At 40.2% G+C, this 24127-nt stretch overlaps 1 protein-coding gene and 1 long non-coding RNA gene across 2 annotated transcripts in view; one reads left to right on the top strand and one right to left on the bottom strand.

Annotated features, from left to right (window-relative positions):
* The window catches only part of LOC148850267 (protein RER1A-like), a 36831-nt gene extending 34037 nt beyond the window's left edge, over positions 1-2794 (bottom strand). Inside the window, exon 1 of the mRNA XM_088943469.1 lies at positions 2203-2794. Coding sequence (XP_088799595.1) covers positions 2203-2582 — 380 coding nt within the window. The 5' untranslated portion in view covers positions 2583-2794. The remainder of the gene's footprint in view (positions 1-2202) is intronic.
* A 12677-nt stretch (positions 2795-15471) lies between these two features.
* LOC148850266 (uncharacterized) lies at positions 15472-16454 on the top strand. Its single transcript, XR_016098606.1, has 4 exons — positions 15472-15590; positions 15743-15802; positions 15890-15940; positions 16023-16454. It is a non-coding gene; the product is annotated as an uncharacterized LOC148850266 (long non-coding RNA).
* The last annotated feature ends 7673 nt before the right edge of the window (positions 16455-24127 follow it).

The raw sequence follows: 24127 nt of genomic DNA, 5'->3' as shown, positions 1-24127 counted from the left end.
GACCGCCAAACTAAACCAAACCAAACTGAAATTGGCGGTTTGGCATGGTCTGAACTTAGAAAGCCTGATTCAGTTTGGGATAATTCCAAATTTCAATTTACAGTTTCAGTTTGGTTTTCTGAATTTTATAAACCAAATGAAACTGTAAACCGAAATATACATTAATATATATACAATCTAATAACTTTCTATGCTATCTTATATAATACAATATATTTATATAACTTATCAATATATATACATATATGGTTGACATTGTGAATGTAATTTATATGACAGTAATAGGTGGCACTTGTTAACATTTCAATCTGATGACTGATATGTGAATTATATTTGTTACTTACGCACATATGTATGTTATTTGGGCTTTCTAATTGGGTTAAGCCCAATATAATGGCCCAAATCATATTAGAAACCAGACCAAACCAAAATAAAACAGTTTGGTTTCTGTAATGAAACAAATCAGTTTGGTCTGACTGTCTGAGAATTTCTCAAACCATAATTTACTGATTTGGTCTGAGATCTTCTCCAAACCGAACCAAACCAGACCGTGAACTCCCCTACTTAGCTCTAATAGATTCAATTTTCCCTATTTTATCTAACTGTTCAAGCAAAACTCTTGCTGGTTACTTGTTATAACATGAAGAAAGGCCATTAAACCCTATTTCATCACTGCCAACACCCAACAGCAGCATTATCTGTGCTAAAAAACCATTAACCCATGTATGTCAAATCTATTTGTTCTAAATTCCTAGGTTTCGGCCACCCAACATCAATCAATTGGGTTCCCTGGAAAAAATCAACCCACTAGTGAATGAAATATCCAAATCCAGGTGATAGTCTGCAGGGCATACACAATAAGACAACTTACAATCTGTCCATGGGGTCCTCCAAAAAGTGGAAGAGTAAAATTGAATTTTCATACTCTTTTAGCGATCCTGGGCAATGAGGAATTGGGGGAAGGGTGATAAGATATGAAAATGGAATCCTACCAATTAGATATTCAGACTGATCTTTTTGAGAAAGGGTAACATAAATTCAATACGCAAAAAGGGGTAAGCATACTCAGATCTATCTGGATTCAGTAATTCTTTGAGGGCTGAGAGATGCTTTCCCTCCTTCAAGGACTTAGGTTGGCCCGTTCTTTCGGTTATTCAAATGTGATTGTGGAAGGGGACCATCAGGTTGTATCATCTTGGTTCCCTTATTTAGCTGATGGATCTTGGACTTTAAGACACTTGATCAGGCGGACTCTATCGTGACCAGCAAGAACTGCTATTTCAAGTGGATGCCCAGATCTGCAAATAGCTTAGCTGATTCCTTGGCAATAGATAGGATAACAACATTGGAGCTTGTTCGGAGGTCCCTGGCCCAGGTTCTAATATGTAATCTTTGAAATAAAATTTAGAAGGGTAAGGGATTCAACAACATGGATCATGTTTTTCCAGTCTGCTCTACCCATGGCCTTATTTTTAGTTAAATTAGCTGTGAATTATTTTTGTTAGTACTCAGTACTCGCTACCTAAAATGGAATACTTTCTAGCCTATCCCTTGTCCATTTTGAGCTTTTAACTTGCACCGAGTCACTCATTCTCCCAAGTACCATTGTTGATTGTCTTTTCACATGGCCAACATTTTAATCAACTTGTTTGTATATTTGGCTATTTTCCTTGGTTCGCAACCCCCCCCCCCTCAACCTCCTTTTCTTTGTTTGAATTTATGCCAGTATTGGTTTCATGGATTCTTGCCTTCAATTTTAGATATATATTCATCCTTTTCAAGACATGTTATTCTAATAATCAAATACATGCATGTTGGCATTATTGTTCTATGGATAAAATAAAATTTGCCCCGGCAAGACCTTGCCTTCAGCCCCTCAAGAGGAAGAATAACCAAATTAAAAAGGCCACAATAATGCAAAAATAAGGAAAGCATAAAACTACAATCCTTGCAGCATGTGTCAAACTAAGATCCATAAGCATCTAAATTCAAACATCCCTTCAACAAAGAGAACAAGCTTAACACGACAAAAAAAATGCACGTTTATCACAATAACCATCATATTCAAGTGATCAGTTTTGCTGAAAACTGGACAATTATTAGAGAGATTCAGGGCTTAGTTTAGCAGGTCAAACTAGCAAATTCGCAGAAGGGCAGATAATTCCTACGAAACAAAAGCGAGAAGGCAAGAACGCAACCAACCAGAACTTGAATTCGGGGAGCCGGCGAACGAAAGGACGGAACTCATCGGAACCCCTAGTGGGAAGGGTGGGCCCATCGACAAGCTCTTGAATCTCAGGGTCAACCTGCGGGGAGAGGAAAGCGATGAAGAGGTTGAGGATGTAGATACCGAGTCCATACGACACGATGTAGAAACCTTGGATGAGATAGACCCGGATGATGTAGATGGCGGCGACAACAGAGAACCCGATCCATCGCCTGAGAACGTGCGGCGTCGACTTGTCGAGAAAATATTGATACCGCCGAGAAATGGCGTTGCTCCACTTTGTCAAAACCGAAGATGGAAAGCTCTTCGATGAAAGATCGTCTCCACCGGGACCACCACCGGCTCCGGAATCCATGTTTTCTTAGTCTTCTGCCCGTCTCCCTCGCGTTTCTTCTATAGTTTTTTTTTTTTTTTTTATATATATATTTGTGTGGAAACGAAAGAGGCGCAGTGCAGATGATTTACCCGCGAACACACCTCCGTTTCCGCTTTACATGTCTGAAGCTAGAGGGGTAAATCGGGCCGGGCCCCGCGGCACGGCTTGCCAGGCCCGTTCGCGGGCCCAACGGCTAGTTTCAGCTTTGGGGGTTTATAAAAATACTCCCAACAGTTATAAACAGCTATATTATGAGGGTATTTCTGTATTTTGCTTATGGGATTGAAAAAATGACATAAATACCCCCAACAGTTATATAACAACTAGTTTAGGGGGCATTTTAGATAAAGTTATAAGTAACTTTACAATAATCAAAATACCCCTCCAACAATTAAATAACAAATAGTTTTTTTGGGTGTTTTGGGCAATTGAATTATGTTCAATTCTAATAAATAGCCTTATCCTCCACCGTTCTCATCACATCAATTCAATTCAACAATTCTCTTAATTCTCTCTCTCTCATACTCATGCATTCTAAATTATCTGCAATCTGAGAAATTCTAATTAGTTGATTGTCTAATTTTGTATTCTCCAATTCTCAAGTCTCAACTTTATCAAAGTTTCAACTTTCAACAAGAAAAATGCTTGCTCAACCAACTCAAGTATCTCAATTTAGGAGGCTTGGACATTGAACGGCTTCAACCGTTGAAATCAAGTTGGGATTTTGAACTACTAATCAGAGTAAGTCAAATTATATTAATTTTTATCTTTTTAGAATTAGAAAAAATGGTTGGCCCTTCCCAAAACCGATTCCCCAGCATTTCACCATGGATGGCATTCAATCGCATCACAATAGTATTAGTGTTAGCATTGATGCGTTTGATGTCGATGGAAGTGGAACTCTCACCCCCAGTAGTAGTAGTAGTAGTATGGAAAAAATGAAAGCTTTTAAGTTGAGTAGCCCAATTTGGAAAAATTTCAAAGTAGAGGATATTGAGGGGAAGGGGAAAAGGGTCGTTTGCCAAAAATGTAGGAAAGACTTTAGTTATTATAGCAAGGGTGGTACGGGTCATTTGAGCAGACATCTGCTCACACATGAGCGAGAGGAAGATGAAGCGAGAGAAACAACCCAAACACAGATTGGGAGGGGGACTAGTTTTGGTACTTTTAGATATTCACAAGAAAAAATGAGACGAGAACTTGCTAAGTATATTGTACATGCAAAACAACCATTTATGTTAGCTAAAGATCCAAAGCTATAAAAATGACTGCCTAGTTCTATAAACCCATAAAATAAAAAAGTTTATAGGAATATTATAAGAACTGATGCTTTAAAATTTTTTATTAATATAAACAAAATTTAATTTCTTTGTTAGAAAATCTTAATTCTAAAGTTGCAATTACTTCGGATGTTTGGACATCCAAATTTAATTTAATTATATTTGTGTTACCGGCCATTTCATTGATGAAATATGGCTTTTGAATAAAAGAATTTTAAGTTTTACTAGGCTCGAATGGCCACATAGTGGCCTAGCTATTGCTGCAAGTATTTTAAATACTTTGCATTATTAGTTTTGATAATGCTAGAAAAATGATTATGCAATAAATATTTTAAAATCTCAATTAAAACTATGCTTAAATGGTAAATTATTTCATATTAGATATGCATGTCACATCTTAAATTTATGTATTCAATATGCCTTGAATATTATTTCAAAAATTAGAAATTGTATTATATATATAAAAAGTTCAGGGGCAAAAAAACAAGAATTTAAATATTTATGCCAAAATTATGGTTTAAAATATAAATGTTTTATATTAGATGTAAAGCATATGTGGAATTCTACCTATGCTATGTTAGAAAGTTGTATATCTCATAAACAAATTCTTTCTGATTTTTATAATTTAAAAATTCCTAATGATATGATATTTGAGGAAGATTGGGAAATAGCATTCTATATAAGAGATTTTTTAAAACATTTTTATGATGCAACAAATGAATTATCTGAAATTTATTATCCAACTAGTTGTAATTTACCTTATCAATTAATGGTAATTAGTGAATGTTTTTCCAAATATAGAAATAATCCACAATTTCAATGTATTGTTGAAATTATGGAAAATAAATTTAAAAAATATTGGGAGAACATTTCTCCCATTTATTGTTTAGCTATAATATTAGACCCTACGATTAGGAAAAATGGTTTAGATATTTTATTTGAAACATATTATGAAAATATGAATATTGATATGGGAAATAAAAAAGAAGAAATTAATAATTTATTATTTGAATTGTACAGTTTGTATGAATCTGAAGTTGTAGGAAATATTTTTAGAACTTGTTCATCTTCATCTTCTTCTCCTTCTGACTTTGAGCCCAGTAGTAAAAGAGAAAAAATTTTTTATTTAATAAGTAGAAAGCAATTTTTTCTAATTTAGGTGAAGTATCAAATAATTTTTATATTTTAGCCTAGTGGAGTAAACACTCGAAAAGAAGTTGGATAATAGAAGTTGCATGAACGATGACAAAAGAAATTCGAAAAGAAGCCTCCGGTGTCTACAGTTCCATCGGAGTCTTGTTTTAGTGCAGGTACAAGGGTGCTGGATGACAAAAGAAGTTGCATGAACAATGAGAGCATATAGATGTGCATCTTCTTTAAGGATTGGCTAGATGCAGAAGATATATTACAATACAAGCGAGGGCATGATACAACACCGGACATTTCACCCGAAGTAGATGATGAAAGTCATGAATGATGATTCATGAATTTGACTACTTGTAGAAATTTTAAAATTTTCAAATTATTGTAAAATTTTTAATTTTTATTTAATTTCTTTGATATATTTTTTTTAAATTTTTAACAATGTAATTTTGTATTTTCAATTTGTAACCATATTGTACTTTTTATATTTTATTAATTTATTCCATTTTTATATTTCATTCATCCATGTATGCAATGATCCAATCATTGTATTTGTAATTCACTAATTTGTACCATTCAAATTTAAATGAAATAAAATTCTTATTTTTCTTCCAATTTGTTATTCCATCATTCTTATTTCAATTTGCTTAAGTATTTTTTTCATTTATGTATTAAATAACTTAGATTTCTCATTTCTTAATTTTTTAAATAGTTCATAATTCCCAAAGTTCATAGGAAAATTAAATATTTTAGTTTTACAATTTTACTTAGAAAAGAAATCAATATTTTCAAAAATAAAAAATAAAAAATAGAAAAAAATAGTGCAGCCCGATTCGTCCTAGGCCCAAGGCCCGCTCTATGGCCCAGCCTAGCACAATCCAAGCCCACAAAACACCTGCAGCCCAGCCTGGCCCAGGCCTGCATGCTGGCACGGCATGGCATGGGCCCGCTTGGGCTTGGGCTGTACCGGGCCAACCCCCAAAATTTCCACAAGAGAGGACGGCATGGCCCGTGGCGGCCCACGGGGCCGGCACAATATGGCCCACTTTACACCTCTATCTGAAGCAGAAGTATATTCCATATCCGTTTTGAGATTTCTATAATCAACGGAAATGGATGCCACATTCAACATTCTTCCATTGTTTTTATTTTATATATTTTTTAAATTGTATATTAATACTTTATATTTTGGGCCTAAATCTCACTTTGATCTCCAATTCTAAACTTTAAAATATGTTAATTTAGTACAAAACCATTAAACATGGTTAAGTAATATGTGAAAGAACACCTTAGGAATGTCATTAATTTTCTTTGTTAACCATCCAAATGTTTAAATCTCTAGAGATAACTAGTTTGTCAAAAACCTATGTATAAATAATTTTTTTATCAACCTCCAACTTCTCCCTTTTCTTGGTGCATAAACAACGTCATGGATACCTTTGAGCCAGAATTCTTTCTACAGAAGCACAAGCAGTAGAATCCTTGGTTGACACTAAGTCAAATTTCATGTCGAGTTTGCATCCTGTGAAGCATAAACCCGCCAATAAAAATGGAACATGTCGGCGTTTTGAATATCTGATAAAGTTAACCAGTGTTCAGCTGTTAGCTGAAGAAACCCGTTGAAACACCCACAAAAGGACAAAAAAATCTGAAAAGGATGCCACCGGCCACTCACCACACACCAGTGTCCATAAACGTGGAATCCACCGGCGGTAAGTATAGAAAAGTTTTCTCTAGTCTTCTCAACGACTCTTCTTCTTCTTCTTTTTCTTCCCATCTTCTTCTTCCTCTTCATTGACATTAAGTATTTATTAATCAAATAAGCAACAAAAACCTGATATTTGGTCTGTGTTGTGGGTTGCTTGCCACCTAATTCAGCCCCTATAATGGTTGTCATACACAACACACAATATGTAACAACGACCACACTGGTCTTCTAAAACTGGTAAACAAGTCAAATACTGGTAGATGGGATATTCATATCCTTATATCATGATGGAGATCATTAGAAATGTTATAAAATGAATTGAAAAATGGAGTTCCAAGAAGTCTGAAAGTGTTTTTTCAGGACTTACGTAACTAGTTTTTTTGCGGGAAAGGCCAAAGATAGGGATAGTAGATATGGAGTAGCTTCTATGGTAGAAAGCAGAAATGGGAGATCATAGGATCGGGCAAAAAGCAAATAAACATTTTTGTTTGTCTTTGTAGGTTGTAGGTGGTATGAGCACCCTTTGTTGAGGTACAGCATTATATTATTTTGGTAGGAGGTAGCAGGGATAGGAAATGATCACGAATAGATTTTTGGGTTTATAGAATAGGGTAAAATTCAAAAAATACATATCAAGAAATGGCACTTCTCGTCTTCCTTCTCTCACTCTGTATTTGTGACAGGTTAAGGTCGCCGGCGACAACCATGTTCGTGAACGAAACAATGGAAAACGAAAAACTAGAAGCAAAGCTCTATGGCCATGGCGGACGAGAAAATGGAAACCCGAAACAACACCAAATTGGTTATACCGGAGTTCGCCAACATCATCAGCATCCCGATGTCCCTCAATGTCATCGTCCGCCACAAGGTCACCGATGCCATCCGGCAAGGTAGTTCCAACGTCCCTCTCTCCACCTCCGAGATCTTAGCATGTGTCCTCCCAATCCAACCGGTGATCCCAAAAACCTCCAGCGCATCTTTCGAATGCTCACCAGCTACGACGTCTTCTCGGAGCACATCACCGACGGCTCCTCGGGACTAATGCAAAAGGCCATGTTGGGGGTATCCGTGCCATTCGTGCCGTTCATGAAGGCAATATTAGAGGGCTACGATAGATTCAAAGGGGTAGAGCGTCGGATTATTAGAAACTTTCGCATGAATAGAGAGCAGAGGAAGAAGACCAACAATAGTGCTCTTTTTTATATTATTTCAAAAAATTTATACTATTTTAGTTATTATATAAAATTATTAAAGGCAAAGAGTTGCCTTTATCTCCAAGAAACCCTAGATTTTTTCAACTATGGTACTTGAATTCTGAATTTCCTTATTTTATGTAATGCTAGCTAGTTCCACTTGGAAGCTGAAATATACTAGAGTACTGTAGTTTTCATCAGTCGCTGGGATCTGTCCAAATTGGCAGTTTGTCTGAATTGCAACTAAAGATAAATCTGTCATCAAAATAAAATGCTACGGCAAGCAACCAAGAAAGAAGAAGAAGAAGAGGAATCGTTTGGGGAGACTGGATAAAACTTTTCTATGAATTCTTACCCCGCCGGTGGAATCGGTGGATTTCATGTTCATGGACGCTGGTGTGTGGTGGGTGACCGGTGGGATGTTTTTAGGAGAAAACGGGAAGAAGTTCGAATGGAATCCCTTAAAAGAAATCCTTTTAAGTTTAGTTTAGTTTTTTTTTTTTGTCTTTTTGTGAGTGGTTCAACTGGATTTCTTCAGCTAACGGCTGAATAACTGTTAAGTTATCAGTGATTCGAAATGCCGTCGTGTTCCATTTTTATTGATGGGCTCACGGGATCTAACTCTGCAACAACCTTGCTAGTCCAAGCAAAACGTCGTATTGTATTCTTCAAACCCCTCAGAATCCCTATAGTATCCAGTTTATAAAAGAGATTGCCCCGAATTCTCTTGCCCTCAATCTCATCAAAGTCAGCCTCATGGCCCTCATCTCTCAACTACATGGGAGACATGCAGCAGTCCATCTAAATTTTCCGTTGAGCACGATTGTGTTTCTGTTGTTTCATACGTTCCTCTCCATGCATGCTTGAGCTAATCCAGAAGAATCCTGCCAAGTTTCAATGTCTACAGGGTCGATTTTAACATCCTCTAGTTGAACTCTATCAGAAGAAAGAATAGAAGAGAGATACTGAACCTGGCTCAAATAATTTGGAGAACCAACGGCGAGACCAATTCCACTGTTGTCATTTGACATTGATTGCTTATCACTCTTATCAACAAGAACCTTGGGCGTCCACGAACAGAACGTAAAGAGCAGTAAAAACCCCTGATAATGGAAAGCTTCTTCTAGAGAACATTACCGCCATTCAACTGTAAGTTCTACGTTGTTGGATTGAATCACAATTCTAGCTGCTAAACTTGGAAAACCAATGAACGCTGCATCAGATATTGAACAATTTGATATACCCAGCTGGTTCTCAAATGTAAGGCTAAGAGATGAATCATTGAACAATTGGTGGTCAAAAGTTCCTGGCTCTAATGATCTCTTTCCTACTACATCCACTTGACCCGTTTAAATTGGAAAGCGAATGAGTAACTTTTTATCTTCCCAAGGCTAGAATCCTTGAACACAAACAAAGACGAAGCTATTGATCAAACCACCATTTAAAGGCACTAACTAAATTCTCAGTTTCTCACAGTAGTTAGGTCTTTTAAAGAAGACCATGTTACCATCTAAACAGCTCTCATAATGCACTAATTTCTCACGGTTGCTTTGAATTCAAATTTCAAAAATCTGTTAGCCAGACAACCATTGACAATTAACACAAACCACTAGGCGCTAATCAGCTTGGTTCACAGAACCCGAAGCTATCTGTTAGACAAAGCGAAGATATAGTTCATTGGAGCACGAACAACACAGATTTTCACACAATAAAAGTATCGCGAAAGTGCTTTTGGAACTAAAATTGGTGATGGATGTGTGGTTGTTAATTATTGCTTTGGTTCAATATTGACTCCTATGAGAGAAGAAGATGAACAGTATCTAATGATAATTTTGACATTTTCAAAAGTTTTTAAGTCACACGTGTCATCATGTGATAGAGATAGCTGAGAAACTGCTAATGACAGGGATTAAATTAACACATTTTGGAAGTTTTGATACTGAATTGGCCCGTATTGAAGTTGGGGGACCAAAGTGAGAATAGACCCAAAGTACAAGATACTCACCTACAATTTTTCCTTTTTTCTGTAACTTTGTTTTTGTTGTAGATATATATATGCCTGTATTGAAGTTCGGGGACCAAAGTGAGAGTAGACCCAAAGTACAAGATACTCACCTACAATTTTCCCATTTTTCTGTAACTTTGTTTTTGTTATATATATATATATATCCCTTACTTGTGTATCTTTAACTTTCAAAAATAACTCACACATGCTTTGATGATCAGCCCCACATGACATAAACAGGGCCATTAATACCTTGCTCCAAATACTTTTATAATAGCAATATTGCTCTTGATTCTATGACAATAAACCAAAACCTAGAACTTAGAAACATTTAATCTAAATCTAGATATAGTTGTTTCGCCAATTTTTATATTCTTTGTCGATCAATCATATTCAATCTATGGGTTTCTAATCAGAATTGTTTAATCTTAAATCGAGATAGTCATCTCATCTATTTTTATTGAAAACACTTCATCTTCTTCTTCAAAACGAAGCCCTAGAGCTCGTTTCAAAGTTCAAACATCGTTCAAGTACAACATCGACCAACCAAATTGTCATCTACATATATGCTTTGATACTCGAAGGCTTAGGTTTTGATAGGAGGTGCGTTGCTGCTCTACAACCAAATAATGTTATCACTATCAATCTTAGTTAAGAAAATAGAGAGAGACTAGAATTGAATGAGAATGGTTCAATGGAGAACCAGTCGAACCTTATATATTTATAGATACAGAGTTAGAGTTTATGTACAATACTCAATTAGAAGATCAGATTACACTAAGCTCTATCAAATAGAGTTTATCCAGGATGAACTCTATCTGATAGAGTTTATCAAGTTAGTTGAGTTCTATCACAATCCGGATAGAGATATGTGATGAACTTATCACAAGTTCGTCGCATATATGTTTGTACATAAACTTTTGATGACGTGGCAACATCTAATGATGTAGCAATGTTATTATCCTCAATACACCCCCACTCAAGTGAATGGGCATTAGAAGCACATGTAGATTGTGAACTATGGTTGTGAAGCGAGGGGAAGATAATGGTTTGGTGCTTATGAAACTAGAGGGATTTATTGAGAAGATCCCATAAGAAGTGGAAATCGACTTCTATATGGTGAGTCTTTGCATGAAAGATCGGATGAGCAGCAAGATAACATGCTCCCACATTATCACAGTAAAGTGATGGAGCTGATGGGAGTCGGATTCCGACATCCATTAAGAGGGACTGCAACCAAATTAATTTAATAGTAGTATTTGCAAGAGACCTGAATTCATCTTTTGTACTTGATCTGGCAACTGTCTGCTACTTCTTGGCACTCCATCTCACTAGATGAGAGCCAAGATAAACACAATAGCCACCAGTAGACCGGCGGTCATCAGGGCATCCGGTCTAGTCAGCATCAGAGAAGGCAATGAGACGAGTGGAGGATTGAGAGGAGAAGAATAAAGCATGATCTAGGGTATGTTTAAGATACCGAAGGATACACTTGACTACTATCCAATGTTCGTCTGTATGATTATGTAAAAATTGGCAAGCCTTGTTAACTGCAAAACTGATGTCAGGACGAGTGGGAGTGAGATACTACAGTCCTCCAACAACACTCTTGTACTGAGATGGGTCAAAGAAAAGTGATCCATGAAGCTTGGAGAGTTTAGTAGTTGCCACCATGGGAGTGGAGAGAGGCTTCGCGCCATCAAGGCCAATACGATAAAGGAGATTGATCTTCAATACCCAAGAAATAATGTAGGTCACCAAGATCCTTAAACTGAAGCATTCGGCTTAGTTTGGTTATCACAAATTTAATAAGAGTTGGTGAAGTCCCAGTAAGTATAACGACATCCACATATAATAGAAAATATATATGATGAGCACCATGAGAGTAAATAAATAGAGAGGGATCACAACGAGAGGCACATAACCCCAGTTCAACAAGCTTAGAGCTAAGGTGTGAGAACCAAGCCCGATGAGCCTGTAAAAGGCTATAAAGTGCCTTGGACAGTTTGCACACATGAGTAGGGTGATCAACATCCTCAAAACCCTTAAGTTGCCGCATATAGATATTCTTAGTGACAAGCCCATTTAGATAAGCGTTATCAAATTCTAGTTGCCGAATGACCCACTGATGGGAGACCGCAATAAAGAGAATAGTACGAATGATAGTGGGTTTAACGACTGGACTAAAGGTGTAAAAAAAATCAACACCTAACATCTAAGTGAAATCCTGAGCAACAAGTCGGGCTTTATAGCGATCGATAGATCCACCAGGTTTTCTTTTGATCTTAAACACCCACTTAGAACCGACCACATTCATTGAAGAATGATATGGTATGAGATCCCAAGTCTTATTTTGAACAAGAGCCTGAAATTCTTTGGACATCGCATCACACCAATGATGATGTTTAGAGGCTTGGTAGTAAGTAGTGGGTTCAGATTCAATACCGAGTGGCCAGAGAGGCCTTAGAGTGCATGGACCGGGTAACCATAAAGTGAGTAAGCTGAACAGGAGCAAGGACCAGTTTTGTGGAGCCCAAGAGATCTTGAACCAGTCGAGTCTGGGGTCGAGTGCATGGTAGTTCATCTAAAGTAGAAACAAGTCCAACACTCTCAATATCAGTGTTGCAACTGCCCGATCTGGGTGCATTAGTCCCAGGAGATGTCTGAGAAGAAGATGGAGAGGTAGGAGCAGATCCCCTTTACTAATTTATACAGACGGGAAGGAGGGTGACACCATCAATACTAGAACCCGGAGATGGTGTCGATTGTGGCAAACCAGGAAAAAACTCTTCATCAAAGATAACATGGCAGCAAATGTAGAGGCGACCTGTCTTGACATCATAGTAGCGATAACCCTTGTGAGAGGAACTATACCCCAAAAAATGCAAAGAGAAGACCTGTAATCCAAATTATGTTGATTGTATGGTCGCAGAAATGGGCAACATGCACAACCAAAAGTACGAAGCATAGTATAATCTGGCGTGTGCTGAAGTAAAATTTCATATAGTGACTTGCCTTTGAGAGTCGGAGAAGGGATGCAGTTAATCAAGGAAACCGCAGTTTCAACTGCATTAGACCAAAAATTCTGGGAAAGAAAGGCGGATGCCAATAAGGTGAGGGTGAGGGCAGGCGAGTCGGTGTCTGATGCCTTATGAATCAAGATATTGTGAGAGCCGCTGGTATTCCCCTCCCCAATTAGATTGAACAAATTTAATTTTTACATCAAATAAATTTTTAGTCTGTCAAAATCAGGTTGATTAGCAATAGCAGTAACAATGGACTCATATTCAGATCCGAGTCCACTCAAAATACACATAACAAGATCTTGTCAGGAGACGGGTTCAGAAACAGTAGAAAGATTGTCAGCAATACCTTTGGCTTTCTTTATATATTTGGAAATGGAAATGGTACCTTTCTTGAGACCTTGGAGTTGTCTCTTCAACTACAAAATTTTGGATCGGGAGTGTGAAGCAAACGACTCTTCCAAAGCACTCCAAACTTCAGCTGATGAAGACATACCCATGACTTGAGCGAGTTCAGTGAGGGATGAAACGAACCATCTAAGTACCAACTGGATCAATGATCAAATACTAGATTGATAATCTTCTTTGACGGATCCTTTGGATCATCAATTTCTTCAGGAGGTGCAGGGGGTTTTCCTTCCACTATTCCCATAAGTTTGTGAGTACGAAGAATGGGAAGAAGTTGCGCACACCATAGTAGATAGTTGTCATTGTTCAACTTGATGGGTAGATAATGAGTGATGTTGGGGATCGATCCTTGCATACCTGGAGTAGCTACTGGAGTCAATGACCCTAGGTTGTTGATCTGTCCTGTCGAATTGTTGAATGAAGCCATGATAATGTGGCTCTGATACCAAGTTAAGAAAATAAAGAGAGACTAGAATTAAATGAGAATGATTCAATGGAGAACCAATCGAACCTTGTGTATTTATAGATACAAAGTTAGAGTTTATGTACAATACTCAATTAGAAGATCAGATTACATTGTGCTCTATCGGATAGAGTTTATCCAGGCTGAACTCTATCTGATAAAGTTTATCAAGTTAATTGAGTTCTATCACAATCCAAATAGAGACATGGTGCATATCTATTTGTACATCAACTTCTAATGACATGGCAACATCTGATGATGTGGCAATGTTATTATCCTCAATAATCTTTTGGAGGTAACCTTTTCATTGTTAGGTACACCAAAATAGTATCATCAATGGACTTGATGGGAGCAAATTTGGAAGGCAATGACTCAAAACATTAACCTTGGAAAAGCTTGAGGCTTTATGTTGTCATCTAGTTTTTCTCTAAAGTGACAATATAATAGTTTGAAGCTCACTAATGGCAACAGAGTTTTACTTATGTTGTTGTTCAATTCAATGGGAAAGGAAAGAATGTCATGTTTTGAAAATTTAATCAACAATTAAGGATAATTCAGTTCTTTAAGTTTTATAAGTTGGAGTTAATATTTGAAAGGTCAATAAGGTATGCATAAATTGTTTTTGAAAGTTTAGGGTATATATAAATAGTTTCTCAAATGTACCACGTATATATAAGTGACTATTGACTAACCCTTTTCATTAATAAGAGGTAGACATTGCATGTTCATGGGCTGGGCTTTGGGCCTAAATTTACACTTTATTGGGCTCGGACTTCAGACCAGGCCCATTCAAATTTTAGCAAAACCGAGTCCGATCTCAGCCCATGAACATGTCTATTAAGAGTAAAACGTAAATAAAAAAACAACCAAGTATGGATATCAAATTGATTTCACTAGAAAATAGTTAATATTATTTCAAATGGGGCCTATGTGGGCTTGAGTGAGTGGGTAGTAGGGTAGGTTTGGAGTTTGGCCTTTGTAATCCAATTCAGAAATCAATCATCAATCTATCTCTATAATATAAGGAGGAATGTGTAGAGGGCCAAGGCCTCTCACCACAGCTCTCACACGTAGGCGTCTCCATTCTTAGCATCTGCATGTGTGCAGTTCCAAATTCTACATTGTTTTAATTGGTAAATCTCGCCATTCATTGCATCTCCTTTTACCCCTCTTTTCCCATTTGGTACACTCTATTTAGACTCTGCTTAGTATTAGTAATGGTTGCATGATAGGTTTTGGAAATCTCTTAATAGGTCGGCTTTTCAATTTTAGTTAGTCTCTCCTTCTTGTTAGTAATGGTAGCTTTGCTTATAACGGTTGCATGGTAGCTTTTAAAAATCCCTAAGAGGTTGGTTTACCGATTTTAGTTTGCTCAACTCAAGTGTATTCATTCAAAATACGACATTTCCTTTCCTAATCCACCTCTCTCTTCTCATTGTTTTTAGTTTTTTTATTTGTATTTATTGTTTTTAGTTCAAAAATATTGTCTTGTGGAAGAAACATTTCATTTCTCTATATCTTTGGCTTTGCAGGTTTGGATTAAACCCAATTATTTGGTTTTCATTCTTTGCGTTCTCTCTCCATGTTTGGATTAAACCCCATTGTTTGATTTTCTTTTTTTTTTTTTTTTTGTCCATTCTCTCTCTCTCTCTCTCTCTCTCTCTCTCTCTCTCTCTTCATTAGTCCGCATCTCCTCTTTCTAAACCCTCTTGCTAGCTAGCTTCGTTAGAGCATGCTGCCGCACTTGCTTCCTTTCAATTTCAGGTATTCCTGCTTTCGCTTTTGGTTGTTTTTTCTAGTTCAGTTGGTTGAAGGTTGTTTTTGGTTTTCCTAAATTCTACACTTTTGTGATTTTTTATTTTTTTTCTTTCTTTGTAAGGATTTATTGGTTTCTCTATGTTGTTGGAGTTTTGCAGGTGTTATGGCTAACTTTTGGAGTTCGCTAATTGTAGGAGAAGGGTGTTTCTTCGGTCCAGGTTTAACAATTATTTTGTTTCTTTAATTTATATTTTGTGATTCAGGTCTAACATTATTATTTCTCTACTTTTGTATATGCTCTACAGTTGAAGGTTTTCCTTGGTTCTCTCTCTCTAGATCTCCTTTCTTCAGTCCAGGTTTAACAAATTTTTTGCTTTTTTTTTTTTAATTTATATTTCGTGATTCAGGTCTAACAGTTTTATTTCTCTAATTTTGTAGATGCTCCACAGTTCAAGCCAATGGAAAGTCGATTCACTGCACTTGAGTGTTGGAGCAGAACTATGCACGCTAAAATTGGGAAATTGGGTTTCACTGGAGGTGCATCATTGCAAACCTCTCATATTAAATTTTAAATGGACGCACCTAAGGTTGTTAAGGCCTTCCTTGAAAGATGGTAATTTCAGAGAATTTTCGGCAACGGCTAACCTCATTAAAGATCTGGATCATCTATCTCAAAGAAAGCTTTGTGTCCTTGTCAATCTGGCATTTTCGAAGAACTCAAAATCAGGTAGCCTACTCTTTAGCTCAACATGCTTTAACATCGATCATATTTGTATCACAAGGGAATCTCATTCCAAGTTGGCTAATCGAAATTCTAAGAAATGATGTATCCTCCTTAATTATCAATAAATTTCTTTTCTACCAAAAAAACTCTCTGCACCAATTGAAATTTCTATATGCCTATTTTTGGACCTTCCTTTAATTTTATGTGTTGTATTTAATTAAAAGGTATAATTTTGTTCTTTTTTATTTGTTGTTGATAATTCTGAAAATTTTATCCATTCCTTTAAATTCTTCAACTAACTCCCTTCATCAGCCCGACAGCCCACCTTCAAAGCAGTCCTCACTACTTATTAAATAATAACTAAAAATAAGAATACTATTCACATAATATAATAAAAATACAAATTCCTGTGCATTGCACACTAAATCAATTTAATTAACTTATAATTATAATGCCCTTATTAAGGCTTTAATTGAACTAAGAATGGCTCTACCCTATCTAATAAGTCCTTTTGCCTCAAGTTTGCTATATAAATCCGCACGGGTTCCGCTAGTGATTATATAAAGCAGATACCCCACTTATTCAGCGGAGAGTGCCCGGAATATATCTCCCTTGTGAAAATTATTAATGGGTAAGTATCTTGTGGGGAATCATGTGGATGGCAAAGGCTAGATTTCATAACACGGGTTAAAATTAAGGCAAAAGAACCGTTTGGTTTAAAGGGTCTAATTGGATGGTCTGAACTATTTTAGCCAGATAAGAAAATGTGGTGTATATGTGTCTCAGCAATAGTAGATTCTTTTATGCATGACACATAGACATTCCAACATCTCCTCAGTCATCATCATATATGCCTTGTCCCAATTATACAAGGTTGATCACAAAAAAAATTAGAACCCTATTCAGCCAATTATATGGGGTTAATATCACATCCATCGATCATGGGCCTCTAAACCATTTCTCAGGTTGGTTCTTGAACCACCAAACTGACCCAAATCCAACCCATTCTAGAATTTCTCCACCCTAACCCCACGTTATATGAAGGTGAAATGGAGTCAATGTTGCGTTGCCCCAGTCTTTTCACTTTTTTTTTTGCTTCTTCCCAATTAAATGTTCTCATTTCTTAGAGTGAGGGTAGTCCATCAACATTAATGTTTATGTTACACCAAGAACAACATATCCCTTTGAACTTAAATCATTGGTGTATGTGGCTTTGGATTGAGTTGGATCGGGTTGCCCACGACCTCAAATCCTAACACAACCCGAATTAAATTCAGATTCATATTTTTCAATCCCAATTCTAAACCAGTATTAAACCCGATCCATTGGATTCAGGTTAACCCAACCCAAATTGCACGTCTACCTGTCTCACACCAATTTTCACGTTGATGGTGTATTCGACACGAAGTCACACACTTGACTTTACCAGCAGAGTTTGTTGGCATTTTGGAGATTAGTGTTCATCAATGTACCATTTCTTTTAAAAAAGAAGAATATATCATTTGGTTTGGGCCTACTTTGTCTGTAATATTGTGTTGCATTTATAGCAAATGTTGCACTCATTTTGGTTCATGCCCACTCACCTAAAAAATATTATTTAAAATAGAACCGAATCTAGTATGATCCAAATAATTACCAGGTACCCGATAATCATTTAAGCATAAGAAGTTTTTTTGTTAAAAGTTAAAATTTTGAAGTATTTCATATAGGATTTGGCAATTTCTGCATATCCGATTATTGGATTGTACTTGTACTCACTTATATGCAATTTATTTGGCGGAAAAGTACGAACAGGCCTAATGTAGGTTTCTGAATTCCTCTGCAAATTTATAAACATTTAAAAAGTCAAAAATTCACAATTTATACACTTATATTCGCCGATAAATTAGCATCAATTTCGAACTGACACCTATCCCAACTGTATTTTGGACCTATATATGAATTCTAACCCTGGACTGAATGATCATTCTCCTTTTGATCCATTTTATTCAGTCAGGGGATTTCTGCACCAGCTTCCATTTCCTTAAATCACAGTTGACGTCATCATTGATCAACAATCATCCATAGGAGTAATTTGGGCACATCACAGTTTCGAATTTTGATGAGCAGAACAGGCTTTCTAAATAACTTATAGGAGTTTTAACCATTCAGTCCACCCCTAGAAAACTTAGCTCCATCTTGACAATAAATTAATGCCAAATTCACAGTCCGGATGGGATTTATATGAGGCTACTAATAGACTAAGAGATGGCTATTTATCACTAAATTAATTAATTTTCTAATGAACTCAAAAAAGTGTGAAAGCTAGTCAATGTGATTAGTTTTTGACGCATTTTTCGTCTTTTGACATTCTTTTTACTAAGGATGTGCAATAGAGTAGGAACATAGTTAAAATTTAGGATAAAGTTCAGTTTAGTACCTGAACTTTGGAAATTTTGTCAAATTAGTATCCACTTCAAAATGTTTTACAGTAGTATCTAAATTTTCAAAAACTATCAATTCCCAAATCGTCGTTAATAGACTAGTGTAATGACATAAATACCTTTGGCGGTCAAAAAAGAGAGAGAATGTGTTTTTCAAAATGTCAAACTGCCCATGTTAACTCTTATTTGCTTAGAGAATCACTTAATCATCAGTGGTCTGTTCGAAGTCGCAGCATTCATCGTAGGCGGGTTTGTTTTGGAAATCGTTGTCGGAGAGGAATTCCGGTGTTTTCAGTCGCCACCAATGATCAATTTAGAAGAAACCCTTGTCTACGATAGTTTAAGTTCATTACGAACCATTTAACACAAGAGACTAGTTTTAAGGTTGCCGCCGTCGTCGGAGAATATTAGAGGAAGGCTTTGCTGTTGCCGGAGTGAAGGATGAAGCGGAAGATTTCTCGACAAGTTGTTATGGGTGTCCGAAGTAGGCACACCCAGTTAAGTGCACCTTCGTCTTTCCAAACTGGTATAAGTACTTCAAGAACTCGATTACGCACCACTGAACCTTGCTAGCGATAAATGGGGCTTGTGGTTCTTCAGGTACTGTAGGAACGTGTTCCAGTCTTGCCTCTTCTGTGACTCGTACCGACTCAATGGAGCTGCCGACGATCCTTCTGCGCCCCACCAACCGTTGCCGACGGACCTTCGCCAGAGTTTGGCAGGGTTCTTTCCATAACTCTTCTGTCCTTTTTCCCTTTATTCCTCTTGCTGGGTATTGATACTTTCCTCTTTCCTCTGGGTTCCTTGGTGATTATCTCTCCCTCTCTTCTTTGATTTCTCCTGTGCGTTTTCTTCTTCCAATTTCTCTCCCGGTTGTAGATTGGATTTGCTAGCTGTACCTAGGTTTTCTTCTAACTCAGCCAAGGATCTTTCATTTAGAAGCAGAAGATTTCCTCTCTTTTTTCTCTATCATTTCTTCTTTTTCTTTTTTTCCTCAATTTTGATCATCTTTTATGGGTTGGTCATAAGGTTTTTGTGAGATAGGAGAGAGGGTTAATTTTTGGAAGGAAGAAATAAACAGTACTGAAGAAAGAAGTAAAAGAAGAAGAAGGGAGAAAGTGGGGAAGATGGGACGTTAAAAAGGATGTATGGATGAACAAGCGCTGCTGTGAGATAGACAGATAGATAGGAAGTGAGGGAGTGAGTGAGTGAGTGAATGCTTCTTCTATTCACGTAGTAGGCCTTGTGGCCCCTTCCGACGTAACGACATAACTCCGCTCCCCATTCCCCGTCCGTTGTACGCTCTTCCTCTTTGTTAGTCTCTAGTCTCTTGTTGCTTTCTTACAATTTATATCCGTTCAAGCAGCAATGGCGTCGTTGTCTTCGTTGGTCAAGCATTTGAATCATGTAAGCTCTTTGGTCTTGATGAAAGAAGATTTGGCCCGACCTCTTCATTATGTGACACGTGGCAGAAACGACAGCTCGGCAGAAGGGGCCAAGCCTAGGCGGGAACAAGGGGACACACCGCCGAACTGACCCACCTTGTAACAGCTTGGGATACACTTCGCCGAACTGACCCACCTTGTAACAGCTCGGGATACACCGCCGAACTGACCCACCTTGTAACAGTTCGGGATACACTTCGCCGAACTGACCCACCTTGTAACAGCTCGGGATACACTTCGCCGAACTGACCCACCTTGTAACAGTTCGGGATACCTCCGAGCTCAAGATCGCCTCGCTCAACACTTCGCATCATCTTCTGGGCACCAAAGTCAAACAAGTCGTACCATGCCTGACACCAGGGAAGTCCGTGCCCGAGGGCGCCACGCCTGACTGACTTGGATCTGACGTTTGGCAGCAGCACTCTAAACGGCCACCTGCCACCGCCACTGACGCCGCCATCTCCAGTTAGACGGTTAGGTAGTGACGGTTCTGTCTCAGCAGAAGGGACGACGGCCGAGTTGACAAGCACAAGGGTAATCATACCCGATCTGACAAGGGCCTCGGGACGAGTACACGAAGTGACTATAAGAGCCCCCTGCCCCCCGACAACGGAGGTATGCAAACTTTGCGCTATCTGGTATTACCTTGCTTTTGAAAGATTCTAACTTGAGCTTCGGAGCCTCTACACCGGGTTCCCCCGGAGCTTTCCCATCTCCTCCGTTTCAGGTTCCCTGCTACCCCGTTCGGAAGAAAGGCAGCGGACAGCTAAGACCGGTCGGATCGCGCTCCATCAATTGGCGCCATCTGTGGGAAAACACTTCAAAAAGCCTCCCTCCAAACTTCCATACCCCCTTTTTTCTTCAAAAAACCCAACACTCATGGTCTCCTCCAGCAACACCGGACGTGGCACGGAGACAAACGCCACCGGGGAGCAACTTCAGGTCCCCGTAGTGTGCGTTGGACAGTTCACCATCCCCCTTTCGGCGGATGGGATCCCCATCATGAACACGCCACAAGCAGTGGCACCCGTAAACCCTCCTACCACAAACGTCCCCTTTCCTCTCCCCATTGAGACAACCTTCACTGAACCAACTGCCGTCCCCCTGGCAGCTAGCCAAGACCGATTGGAGGACCTGATGCAGTGCATTCGGGCAATGCAAGCCCAAATGCAACAGTTCCAGCAACACCAGCTTCAGCAGCACCAAGTACTGCACAACATCTCCCAGTACCACTATCAACAACAGTTCCCCCAACTGCCACTGAACCAACCACTACTTCCACCTCGCCACCCCGCTCCGAGGCCGGTCAAGGCCTCCCCGCAGGATGGGCACCCCCGCCAGGCGAAGGCCTCCCGGCCCCAGAACCACCCCAACAGCCAGGCCTCATCCCCAGGCCGAAGAGAGAAAAATGTCATCCCTGCCTCGCAACCCGCAGGCGGGTCGGGAACCTCGCCCGCGAGGTCGGCACCCCGGCGCTCCCAGCCCAAGCTCCCGCTCACCGAAAACCGATTCAGCGCCCTGGCGGCAGACCACCAGCACTCCGGGCCCATCGAGCTCGGTAACACGGAGGCCAGCAGCGCCAGCACAAGGCCCGCTCAACGGCGAAGGCGCCGGCGAAGTCGCCAAACCGCCACCCGCGCCTTGTCGGAATTCAGAGGCAGAGACACGAGCTTGTACGAGGTAGGGGCTGCCCCGGCTCTCTCCGTTCCTTCCCCCCTCGCATCGGAACTCCTGGCGGTCCCCTTACCCAGAGACTTCAAGCTCCCACCTCTGGACAAGTACGACGGGTCCTTCGACCCCAACGACCACGTTGACGCCTTTCAGTCGCAAATGCACCTCGCCGGGGCTAGCGAATCGTGCATGTGCGTGGCCTTTACCACCACCCTCAGGGGGGTAGCCCGCACTTGATACAGGAACCTGGCCCCCGGGTCGATAAAGTGTTGGGCCCAGTTCGTGCAAGTCTTCACCACACACTTTGTCACCAGCCGACGGTGCCCCAGAACAGAGGAAAGCATCTTCGGAGTGGTCCAAAGAGAAGGAGAATCTATTCAGGGCTACATCAAGCAGTTCAACGAAGCATGCTTGCAAATACCACGGTTGGACCCCGTAGTGCAGCTCGCGGCGGCCAAAAGAGGGGTGACGCACAAAGAGTTCAAATGGCACATGGTGGCCAACCAGCCCGTGACCGTGGCCGAATTCCTCAAACTCCCGGATAAGTTCATGAGGACAGAGGAAGAAATCAACCAACGAACCGAAGGCGGGAACAAGAAAAGAAAGAGAGAAGGCGAGCTCTCCAACTCGGTGAATAGAAAAAACCCGACCCGGGAGCCGAAGCCGAACCAGTCCTTCCGGGCCCCCTAGCAGTTCGGACGGACTACACGCCGTTAAACACGAGGCGGACAGAGATCTTAATGACGATCAAAGACGCTCCGTACGTTAAGTGGCCACCTCGCCTAAAAGGAAATCCGAACGAGAGAAACAAGAATTTGTATTGTAGTTTCCATAGAGACCATGGTCATAGCACCGAACAGTGTAATAACCTCCGGGACGAGATAGAGGGACTCATCCGTCGCGGATACTTGAGAAACTTTGTACAGCACAGCAATAACAATAAAGCATGTTGGCAAAGGGAGCACGAAAAGGATGCCCCCGAGTCTAGCAACAGACCTGCCGAACCGTTGCAGAAGCAGCCTCCGGAAGAGAGGCCAGTTCGGGGAACCATCCATGTAATAGTGGGAGGTTCGGTGGTAGCGGGGTGTACCTCGGCAACAGCCCGGACTTCAGTTCGCGAAGCGGCCCTCGAAGAACGGAACCCCCCAAAAAGACCAAAGACCGAAGAACCAATCTTTTTCACGGAGGACGACGCGCGAGGAGTCCACTACCCCCATGATGACGCGCTTGTCATTAAGCTAAGGATCAGCGACTTCGAGGTCAGGCGCGTACTCGTAGATTCGGGCAGCTCAGCGGACATCCTCTTCAAATCAGCATTTGACCAGCTGCAGTTAAAGAGGAGCGAGCTGAAGCCCGCGAACACTCCCCTGGTAGGTTTCAGCGGAGAGGAAGTCAGGCCCCTCGGAAAAGTAATTGTCCCTCTGGAAGTCGGCACATGGCCTTGTGCGGTCAGACTCAACCATGATTTCCTGGTGGTCGCGACCCCCTCCCCATACAATGCCATAATAGGGCGGCCGATCACGCATATCCTACGGGCGGCGGTCTCCACCTACTATTTGGCCATGAAGTTCCCTACGGACTTCGGTATAGGGGTAGCGCGGGGCGACCAGCTCAAGTCCCGCAAGTGCTACGTTGCCGCCCTAAAGGGAAAAACCAAGGCGGCCGACGACCTCGAACTGGAGCGGTCGGCGGAGCAAGGTGAGGAGCGAGCTTCGCCCACGGAGGAAACAGTCGCAATCCCGACTTCAGCAACGGACCCAGCTCGCACACTAAGCATCGGAACTTCCATTGAAGACCCCCTACGAGCCGAACTGGTGAGTTTTTTACTTCAAAATTTAGATATTTTTGCCTGGTCCGCGGCCAACATGCCCGGCATTAGCCCCGGACTGATAACTCACAAACTTAATACTGACCCTGTAGTCAGACCCGTTAGACAGAAGAAACGCAACTTAGCCCCAGAACGCTGGAGAGCGGTCGACGAGGAGGTTGAGAAGCTCCTCGCAGCAAACTTCATAAGGGAAGTCCACTACCCGAGCTGGGTGGCCAACCCGGTGTTGGTAAAAAAGGCAAGCGGCAAGTGGCGCATGTGCGTCGACTATACCGACCTGAACCGAGCTTGCCCGAAAGATTGCTTCCCCCTCCCCAGAATTGACCGCCTAGTGGACGCGACCTCGGGAAACGAGTTGCTAAGCTTCCTGGACGCCTACTCGGGCTACAACCAAGTTAGGATGGACCCATCCGATGAGGAAAAAACCAGCTTCATAACCGAGTTCGGCCTGT

Source organism: Nelumbo lutea, chromosome 5 (assembly GCF_056320005.1).
Source record: "Nelumbo lutea isolate HS-2025 chromosome 5, American lotus-T2T, whole genome shotgun sequence".
Taxonomy (NCBI): domain Eukaryota; kingdom Viridiplantae; phylum Streptophyta; class Magnoliopsida; order Proteales; family Nelumbonaceae; genus Nelumbo; species Nelumbo lutea.
This window is presented reverse-complemented; position numbering and strand designations above follow the sequence as displayed.